Source organism: Mirounga leonina, unplaced genomic scaffold, assembly GCF_011800145.1.
Source record: "Mirounga leonina isolate KUSES-001 unplaced genomic scaffold, KU_Mleo_1.0 Mir_114, whole genome shotgun sequence".
NCBI lineage: Eukaryota > Metazoa > Chordata > Mammalia > Carnivora > Phocidae > Mirounga > Mirounga leonina.
Window position 1 is genome coordinate 14,991,241 of NW_023270265.1, and position 10,890 is coordinate 15,002,130.

The 10,890-nt window shown below is 45.0% G+C and overlaps 1 protein-coding gene across 1 annotated transcript in view; it reads left to right on the plus strand.

Moving 5' to 3' along the window:
* CUNH10orf53 (chromosome unknown C10orf53 homolog) overlaps positions 1–8,116 on the plus strand; it is a 10,921-nt gene extending 2,805 nt beyond the window's left edge. Inside the window, exons 2-3 of the mRNA XM_035020419.1 lie at positions 7,242–7,361; positions 8,052–8,116. Of these exons, the coding sequence (XP_034876310.1) occupies positions 7,242–7,361; positions 8,052–8,116 (185 nt within the window). The remainder of the gene's footprint in view (positions 1–7,241; positions 7,362–8,051) is intronic.
* The last annotated feature ends 2,774 nt before the right edge of the window (positions 8,117–10,890 follow it).

The window sequence follows — 10,890 nt, forward strand, 5'->3', positions numbered from 1 at the left end:
TTTATTTATTTATTTATTTATTTATTTATTTATTTATTTATTTATTTATTTGACAGAGAGTGAGAGAGCACAAACGGGGGAGTGGGTGAGGGAGAAGCAGCTCCCTGCTTAGAGCCCGACTCGGGACTCGATGCCAGGACCCCGGGATCACAACCCAAGCCGAAGGCAGATGCTCAACCAACTGAGCCACCCAAGTGCCCCAGTAGTTGTGACTTTAAATAACATCTATCTGCTAATGACTCCCGAACTTATCTCTCCAATCAGGACCTCTCATTGTCACTGGGATGGTTGGTAGGCATCTCAGGCTAATATGTCCAAAGTCTCTAAACTGACCTCTTAATACCCAGCACCCCCCAACCCCTCCTGCATTCTCCTCATCTCAGTGCACACAGCTCCAGTCTTTCAGTTACTCAGGCCAAAAAGCTCACAGGCATCTTTCTTTTTTTATTTTTTATTTAAATTCAATTTAGTTAACATATAGTGTTATTAGTTTCAGAGGTAGAATTTAGTGATTCATCAGTTGCATATAACATCCAGTGCTCAGTACATCACGTGCCCTCCTTAATGCCCATCACCAAGTTACTCCATCCCCCCACCCACCTCCCTTCCAGCGACCCTCAGTTTGTTTCCTAGAATTAAGAGTCTTATGGTTTGTCTTCCTGTCTGTTTTCATCTTATTTTATTTTTCCTTCCCTTCCCCTATGTTCATCTGTTTTGTTTTTTAAATTCCACATATGAGTGAAATCATATGGTGATTGTCTTCCCTGACTGACTTATTTCACTTAGCATAATCCCCTCTAGTTCCATTCAGGTTGTTGCAAATGACAAGAGTTCATTCTTTTTGATGGCTGAGTAATATTCCATTGTATATATACACCACATCTTCTTTATCCATTCATCTGTCAATGGACATCTGGGCTCTTTCTGGGTTTGGCTATTGTGGACATTGCTGCTATAAACATTGGGATGCATATGCCCCTTTGGATCACTATGTTTGTATCCTTTGGATAAATACCTAGTAGTGCAGTTGCTGGGTCATAGGGTAGCTCTATTTTTAACTTTTTGAGGAACCTCCATACTGTTTTCCAGAGTAGCTGCACCAGCTTGCATTCCGACCAACAGTGTAGGAGGGCTCCCTTTTCTCCACATCCTCACCAACATCTGTCGTTCCCTGACTTGTTAATTCTAGCCATTCTGACTAGTGTGAGGTGGTATCTCATTGAGGTTTTGATTTGTATTTCCCTGATGCCAAGTGATGTGGAGCAGTTTTTCATGTGTCTGTTGGCCATTTGTATGTTGTCTTTGCAGAAATGTCTGTTCATGTCACAGGCATCTTTCTGTCCTCTCTTTGCCTCACACTCATCACAGCCACCATCATCATTTCCTGCCTGGACCAGTGCCCTGGCCTCTTCCCTGAGCTCCCTGTGGCCACCCTTGTCCCCTGCAGTCCGTCCTCAGCACCAAAGCCAGGTGATGTCTTTAAACTTGAGTCAGAGCACAGCCTGTGCCTCCAAGAACATCCTGGGGGCTCCCAGCTCACTCAAGGGAGAAGCCAAAGGCTTACAGTGGCCTTCCTGGTGCACTTTGGCCTTGGGGCTTGGCCATTGTTCCACCTGGAATGCTCTTTCTCCAGATCCCTGCCTGGTCCTCACTCTTCGCTCTCTCACAGCCCCTGGGTGTTTCTCAAAAGTCACCTTCATCCACAGGCGCTCCTTGACCTTCCCCATCGAAAATGTCAACACCTCCCTCTGTCCCTCTTCCCTATCTCCATTCCTTCCTTTTTTTTTTTTTTTAAGATTTTATTTATTTATTTGACAGAGAGAGAGAGGGAGAGCACAAGCAGGGGGAGTGGGAAAAGGAGAGGGAGAGGGAGAAGCAGACTCCCCACTGAGCAGGGAGCCAGATGCGGGGCTCAAACCCAGGACCCTGAGATCATGACCTGAGCTGAAACCAAGAGTCAGACGCTCAACCAAATGAGCCATCCAGGCATCCCTGTGCTAGGTACATCTAAAGGGTCAATAAACATGAGTTAAAATAAACGTGAATGGAGCTGAACACTGGATCCACAGGAGGTGAGACTTGGGGAGAAAGCAAGGAAAGGTGTGAACAGCAGTGGCCCCTCTGACGGGCGCAGAGGTAGGAAAGAACCCAGAGCAAAGGAGGCCAGTGAGATGAGGATTTCAAGAAGAAAATGGCTAATGGGCACCAAACTGTTAAGTAGGAGTCATTTCTAGAAAAAGATGAATTCATGGCTGATGAACGACATAGAAAAAAGTGTTCTTTTTTTTTTTTTAAAGATTTTATTTATTTATTTGACAGAGAGAGACACAGCTAGAGAAGGAACACAAGCAGGGGGAGTGGGAGAGGGAGAAGCAGGCTCCCCGCAGAGCGGGGAGCCCAATGCGGGGCTCGATCCCAGGACCCTGGGATCATGACCTGACCCGAAGGCAGTCGCTCAACCGACTGAGCCACCCAGGCGCCCCGAAAAAAAGTGTTCTTAAAGACTTGCAATGAGAAGGCAAGATGGCACAGAAACTTCAGAGGGCAACTTGACCATGTCTTAAAATTTAACCATGAACTGTAGAACCCAGCTACTCCACTGTTCAGTCTCTTTCATATCTTTCATATATATACTCGCACATGTACATAGAGGCATGCCCAGGAATGTTTTCTGCAATGTTGTTGCTGATAGTGAAGAATTGAGAACAACCAGAGAAAGGACTGGCTTAAATAAATTGTAGTCCATCCATCCCATGAAATGCAGTGCAGCAGATCCATGTATATTGATAGGGCGGGATCACCACGACACAGCGGTGAGGGAATAAGGTGTGTTCCTGAATTCCACCTACACTGTGATCCCATTTCCATTGAAAATGACAAAGAGAAGGGGAGAGGGATGAATATGGTGATTTAACAGTTTTTGTCCTAAAATTTCAAGGTTTTTAAAAAATCGTGGGTCTGCATTACATTTATAATCTGATAAAATTTTAGAGTTCAAAATAGTTTGGGGTTTTTTTAAACCAGCAAAAGTATTTTCTTTTCTTTCTTTATTTATTTATCTATTTAAGATTTTATTTATTTTTGAGAGAGAGAGGGAGAGAGAGTGAGCACGAAGGGAGGGGGGAGCAGCAGAGGTAGAAGCAGGCTTCCCGTCGAGCAGGGAGCCCGATGCAGAACTTGATCCCAAGACCCTGAGATCATGACCTGAGCTGAAGGCAGACAGTATTTTAAAGAAGTAAGAAAGGAGATAAGTCCGAGTGTCGATCTGCTAAGAGGGGTGGGGAGAACTGAGTGTGCGAATGGTTCCCCACCTCTGAGAGCACAAGGTCAAGAGAAGGTGGGCTGAAGCCTCCATCTGCAGGAGGTGGAAAAGCAGGGAGAGATGAGGAAGCCAAGAGCATAAGCAGCTCTTTCCACAGTAGGGGAGGGGAAGGAGTATCTTGAGAAGATCAAGGGGAGAATTTTTATGGTTGAAGGAGAAGAGCATTGCAAGCTACCAGCAGGTGGTTGATTTTTAAAGTTAGTTTGTGTATCCCTGAATGATAATTCATATAATGTCAGCAGCCAGCATTTCCTGAGGGCTGCTGACAAATGCCAGGATGCTAACAAAAGCAAGGATCTGCTCCTCTCCCTGTCCCCCACTCCCTCCACCACTTTAGAGTCAATCACACCAAGCACAGAGTGGTGTATTTGCAGGTCCTCCTCTGTAAAATCTGCATCTCAGTTCTGTACATTTCTTTGAAAATCATAGCCCCTTAGCATGTCCCGAAGCCTTGCTGGCTTTGGAAATATGCCTGATCTTTCCTGAACTTACCGTGCCTTAAGGAATCTGAAAATGTTTGTTCATTCCTTATTACCCACAAATTATAATAGTTCAGCAAAAATGTCTCTACTATGGCCTCAAAATTGATGAAATTAAACTATCTAATGCTTAACAGCAAGTCCAAAGTAATTCCCTGGCCATCGTAGCTCCTTGTCTGCTGTCCCGAATGAAGTCTGCCAAATGACCTGCTAAAAGGAACGAAAAGGAATTGAAACCAACCCAGAAAGATAGGATCCACCCTTATTTAGCTAAGATGCTCTCTGTTCCGTTCTCCCGTCCCTAGCTCCGCATTAGCTGCACACATTAATGGTCATCAGCTCTGCAACTGGGCCGAGCAGAGGAGGGGGAGATGCCTGCCTGTCTGTTTGCTGTGATTTCCGAGCTAGCTGTGTTTAAATCACTCCCAGATGGTGCCTGTGCTGAGAAGAGGGAGGCTTTTCCGTGTTCCTTCATTTTACCCAGATCCCCCTTGAAGAATGAGGTGCCACTTCAAAGAGGCAGGCATTCTGTGGGTGGCCTTACAGCTTCTGGTTGATTTATGCTGGAGTTTAGCCACTGCCTTTGGAAAGACTTTGTTGCATGGAGTCTATTTATCTGACCTTTCTTTGACTAGACAACCCCATAGGAGCTCGTAGGAAAAAATGGGGCCTCCATGTAGAGAGGTGGCATTTGGATGAGCCGCAGGAATTCTGGTGCTTCTCCAAGTTTGATCCCTTAAGCCCGCGCTGACCACCCTGTAGCTGGGCTCGGCACAGCCTGGACGGATGAGAAGGGGACAGGCGTCCTGAGGATGAATATAGGATGTGGACTCTGAGGTGGCTCATCGCTTTCGTAAGAATCAGACTTAGTTCACTCAGTGTCCAAAAGAGTCATTGGAGGTAGCCAGCACCATTACATTGAGCTCATTTATTTAACAAGCTGTTTTAACACCGGGCACTGGGTTTGGGGGTGGGGTGGTTTATGGTCAGTGAGGGAGACATGTGCCCTTAAAGGCCCTGAGAGCCCATGCTTTGCGAACCATATAGAAGGTGAAGTGAAGGGTGATATAGTCTCTTAAGAGGATTTCTTCCGGTCGGGCTTTGTTGGCTCAGGTATGAGGCAGACTCACATTGTTTGGCACCACCGACTTCCATAGGGTAAGTTATTTGGTGCATCGAGGCCTGTTTCTTAGATACACTTGGCCATGAGGGAGGACTGCTGTTGTCATAAAGCAAACCCCAAACCCAGGTGCTCCATGAGACTCGGTCAGACGGGGCCCTGCCCTGTGCGAAAGGAAAGCGCTGTGGGGGGCCGCGTGGTGCACAGCTTCTCAGGGGCTCCTTCTGCAGAGCCCGTCCTCACTTACAGTGCAATCACGGTGGGCCACACAGAACCCGTGCCTCCTTCTCCAGAACCCCCAGGCCTTACAGAGTGGGTGTTGTGTGTGAGTAGGATAGAGGCAACACCTTGTCTCCAGAGATGGGGTGGGAATGGAGAGGCTGGTTTGTTCCTGATTTCTTCCTATCAAATTGAAGTCCATTTCCCAGGAGCATCTTCTGACAAAGCAAAGCCAAGGTCCTGGAGGCCAAATTGCCTCCCACCCACTCACCTGCAGCTTTTCCCTCTCGGGTGACACGTCCCCACTCCTGAGGGGGTGCTGTTGGGAGAGTGTCTGATCCCCAGATCCACTGGCCATCCCAAACTGCATGGACCACTTCATTTAAACAAGTCATTGGTCCAAGCTGAGTGCCTTCCTCCAAAGATGTTTAAGACAGGACACTTAAACAGGATACAATAACATAAATATGCCAAAGAAGAGGTGGGTGTTCCGTAGAGAGAGGCGTTAGCTGATGCAGGGTCAATTAGGGCCACCACTGGGTGCCTGAGGAGCGCTATCTTGTTAATGGAGATCCTCACTGAGTTACTCTCTGAAGTTCCTTTCCAGAAGTGAAATTAAAATCACGCAATTAAAATGTTCACAGTTGGGGCTGGATGTTCTTGAACTGATTGAAAGATGAAGAAGTGGACACACCAACGTTTTAAAACAGCAATTGTCTCTGTAATTAAATGCAATTAACCGACATAACTGTCTGCTTTTCTGCACATAAGACTGATTGAAATTCTAAGACTTTCAAAAAAACAAAACAAAACATGACCTTCCTCTGATTCCTCTTCCCATCTTAACCAAAATTCTCACCAGTGTATGAAGACCATCCAAGACGGTGGTTTAGCACACTGATTCTACCACCAATGTTACGCGGTGGACATATTAAGAAAACTGAGGAGAGACACGTTAGAGAACACAGAACCCCAAGATGGTCAATGCACATCATTTCACCTAAATGCATATATTTTTGGATTTCCACAATAGAGGATAGATCTAAAACTTTTCCATGGCTGATCTCTAGAGAAGTGATAACTAAAAAGCAGCTTCCAAAGTTTAGCTCATTAGCTTTAAAAAAAAAAAAAGGCACTTTGTTTCTTATTATTATAGAAAATCTGGAAAATGCCGAAAGAATAAAAAGGAAGAGGTTTCACATACTATTACCACAGAGATATACCCACTGAGTGTTTTCTTTTCCTATTACATATACATATTTTAATTAGTATTAAAGATATATTTTCATAGATACTATATATATATACACCCTGATTGCTTGCTTATGTTACAAATATTTTTCTTGCTATTTAAAAAATTCATAAACATCTTTTGAAGTGTTTGAATAAATATATATATATAAATATATATATATAAATATATATATATAAATATATATATATAAATATATATATATATATAAATATATATATATAAATATGGACCCACCATCATTTGCTTGACCATCCTCTTCTGATTAGGACAGTAGATTATTCAAAGTATTTTCTATTGTAATACTGCAGAAAGGAACATCTTGTTACAAAAGTCTGCCTGAATTTCTTATTTTTCCTGAGGAGGCTTTCTTATAAGTGCAATTTCCCAGGCCAGAGTTTAGTTCATTTTGTAATTCTACATTTTCTTGAGGCTTTTGAGGCTTTCGGTCTGTACTGCCAAATTACCTCCAGAAAGGTGACCAATTTATTTTTCCACCCGCGGGATAAGAAGTCACCTGATTCCCCACATGCCTTCCAACACTGAGTATCATCTCTATGATAAAAGTTCAAAAACTCTTCCTAGAGACATCTCATATTTTTCACACATCCTATGGGTCTGAGGCAAATTGTAACCAAAACCTGAATTGCTCAGGTCCCTGGCTGCACTTGCCAGCAAAGATGAGGGCACATCTGGGCCAGCACCAGGTAGGTACCCACCAGTGCAGCTGAGTTAAGCCAGGGGCGACTGGAGAACAAGTCAGCTGCCACCATCCATGAAGACATCTGCACATCAGGTTAATCTAGAGCCTGTCCCCATGCTACCCACATCCGTCTCCATCTTTTGCAGCTGTGTTGACCAGAGATGGACACAAGGTCATCCTAGAGAAGATAGAAGACTGGAATGTGGTAGAACTCATGGTGAACGAAGAAATTGTCTTCCACTGTAACATCAAAGACTTGGAGTTTGGTAAGTCCTTCAGCACTGCTCCCAACCAGCACTTTGCCTTCTCGGAAGCATGCTCGATTTCAAGTGGAAGTGGCCAGTGGGCTATGCCCACATTCAAGTTGGGTTTTTTTCTGTGTCTTAAATTCTTACTCAAAACCCTGTTCTCTGTGTTACATGCATGAGCACATCCTAAATCACACAGAGTTAAGGTGCTTGATGCTCTGGACTTCTTCCCAGGACACTGGAAACAAAAGAGGGACAGAAAGAAAAATGAAGTTTTAGCCCTAGATTTCAAATGATATCATGGGAATTTAGGGGTAGGAGGTTTAGGGTTTTTCTTTTTCTTTCTTTTTCTTTTCACATGTGTTTTATTACGGTTTGCCTCCAAAACAGTTTTTGTTCCATTTGACTATTCTACATGGGCTCACTAAGACAATGAGAGTCGCAACACTGGCAATGCGTGGAATTACTAGTGAGGGTCTAGGGATCTCTCAGCCCTGGAGAGCTTCCTGCCGGGCAGGCTGGCATCACGCCTCCCACACTCTGCTCAGAAATAAAAGCTTGTGCAATCCACTCATACTCTGTTAAAGGCTAGTTAACAATTGACGTGCCAGTGTACTTTGAGACTTGACCTCTAGTGGAAGCCGTGTCTTCTATGACATGACATTGTATAGAAAACTGGCCAAAAGAAAATCATACCTATTTCCCCAGGAGGTGATGGTAAACTAGACCCGCTGTGTGAAGAGGCCAGGATAGCCGTCCTAAATGCCTACTGATCTCCTCGTCCAAACAGGCATCTGAAGTCAACAGAACAGCAGCTGCTTCTGGCCCTTCTATGCAGCAAACAAAAGCAGCTCTAGGTTTTGAAGGCTCTAGCAGGTAACGCCAGCCTGCCCTTCAGCCTGCCCGGCACAGTGTCTCTCACCTGGCTGCACGGAAGCAGGGCCCACACAAATAATAAACATCATTTGCAGCATCTTTCAATCTCAACCCACAGGGAGAGCCCTCCAATATCAATCAGGTACACGTTGAGCTGAAGGAAATAATAAAATGCAATCTAATAACAAAGCGCCATCCCATCCTAATAACACAGAGTTTGCCAGAAGCATCTGAGAGTCCATTCTATAGTAAGTAAAGAGCTAGGAACAGGTGAAATTAAAGATTGGGCAGAAAGGGGAGCAGGGAGGGAGAATAGGGGGCCCTTGAAAATCTGAACCAAAAGTTAATGTCAGTATTTGGAAACCCGGCTATCTCTACAGGTTGGTTTCTTGCTCCCAGTGCAATCGTATTTTAAATGTTCATATACACGCACCTAAAGTCAAATCATCAGCTATTCTTTAGAACAAGAAAATTATCTGCGTTGTTTTGCATTCGCCAGTCCAACGAGCCGCTCTGAAGAGGGCCCAGAAGAACGCAGGGCAGAAGGGTCATGAGGCTCCTTATTCGTGTGGGGGAAAACACAGCCTTGTGGAGTTAAGAAAGGATTTCAGTTATGGTCAGTGTAAAAATCAGCCATGTCAACATGATGTTCTTTGTACTTTCAGGTCCGAGACACCCAACTGTAGCACACGTTCTTCTATAGAGAAATGCAGATATTGATCTGATGACGTTAAATGTGAGGTCATGGTAAAAAGGCATCACACCTTGGAGGAGAGATAGGAGAAAGAGGGTTCCTTCACAGAAGACTCGGGGCACCCTGGTGAAAGAGAAGAGCTTTCAGGGCTCGGAGCACCCCCCCCCCCAGGGAGGCAGCCACCCTGCTCCCTGTGGTTTCCATGTACCTGGGGAGCCACCCTTTCCATCCCTCTGGTGGCCTCAAGCCCCCTGCACCCCAGAACTTCAAAGGCCACCTGGGAGGCGATGAAACCACTGTACAAGTTCCCTCTCGTATGTGAGGAGAAGGGCGATGTAATTTTAATTTTCAGCCCAAGCTTCACTTACCAAGTTTCATTCAGAGATTACCATCACTTAGGACTCTGGAAATATTTAATCATCCTCACTGAGAACCTGAGGCTAAAAAACTTTCCTCCTGGTGTCTGGTGCTGGTTTTCACACGTCTTCAGTAACCCTCGATTTAGTCCCTCTTTCTCAAAGACCAGTTTGGGTTATTATAGAGGTAGCATTCTGCTTTCGTATGAACATTTTACTCCAAGAGAAATACATTTTCATTAGAGTAAAATGGAAAAATATAGGTGAGGATAAAGTACAAATTTGATGTTTTGGTATATTTCAATTTGGTTTTCTTTGATTTATGTCTGATTATTCATTAAGAGATAGATAAACAGAGAAATTGATTTCACTCATTCAGGATCACATTGTATGTACCCAATTACGTATCTATTTTTTTTTTTTAAGATTTATTTATTCATTTGAGAGAGCGAGAATGAGAGAGAGAGCACATGAGAGGGGGGAGGGTCAGAGGGAGAAGCAGGCTCCTCGCTGAGCAGGGAGCCCGATGCGGGACTCGATCCCGGGACTCCAGGATCATGACCCGAGTCGAAGGCAGTCGCTCAACCAACTGAGCCACCCAGGCGCCCCTCTATTTTTTAATTTAACATTTTATGTTGATCCTCTTCCTGTGATTAAAACACTTGTCTTAGCTTTCTTTTTTTTTTTAAGATTTTATTTATTTATTTGTCAGAGAAAGAGAGAGAGCACAAGCAGTGGGAGTGTCAGGAGAGGGAGAAGCAGGCTCCCCGCTGAGCAAGGAGACCAATGTGGGGCTCAATCCCAGGACCCTGGGATCATGACCTGAGCTAAAGGCAGACGCTTAACCAACTGAGCCACCCAGGTGTCCGTTGTCTAAGCATTCTGTCATGAATCAGGAAATTTCCTCCTCCTTGAACAATGATTCCTACGTTCACTGCCATAACTTTTTCTACTAAGAAATAAAATTGCAAGCTTTCCCATCTGCTTTCAGTGCAGTAACCTCGGCTCCAAGGACTTTGCCCCCGCGTTGGGCTCTGCAGCCCCCGTGTTGAACAAAAGCTCCAACAGGCAGCCTCCTTACCCTCCCCTGACACGCTCCATCCCAGCCTGTATTTGTGGCCTCAGAGCTGCAACCCCACCAACCTGCTCTCCTTCCCTCCCTGACCAGAGCAGAAGGACAGGTAAGGCAAGATTGCACACGATTCTAAGACAAACTCGAGTGCACAAAGCTTCTGGGAGATGCCTGTGCCCAGGATGCTGTGCTCCAGTTTCAATCAGTTAAATGAGTTATGAATCAGCATTACCAGAAAAAGTCACAGGGTTACCTCTGGGTGGTAGGCTTGGGGGGAGGGGGGAGGGGGCGGCAGGACTTTCATTTCTTGCATATTGTAAATGTTTTCCGTGGTGGAATTTTTACTTTGTGTGTGAGTGTGTGTGTGTTGGGCTTGAGGATGCTTCTCAAATAAACATTTAAAATAAAATCCAACCCCCTGGGTGGTTCAGTCGGTTAAGCGTCTGCCTTGGGCTCAAGTCATGATCTCAGGGGCCTGGGATCGAGCCCCGCATCAGGGTATATTTGAGTCTCGGCGGGGAGTCTGCTCCTCTCTCTCCCTCTGCTCCT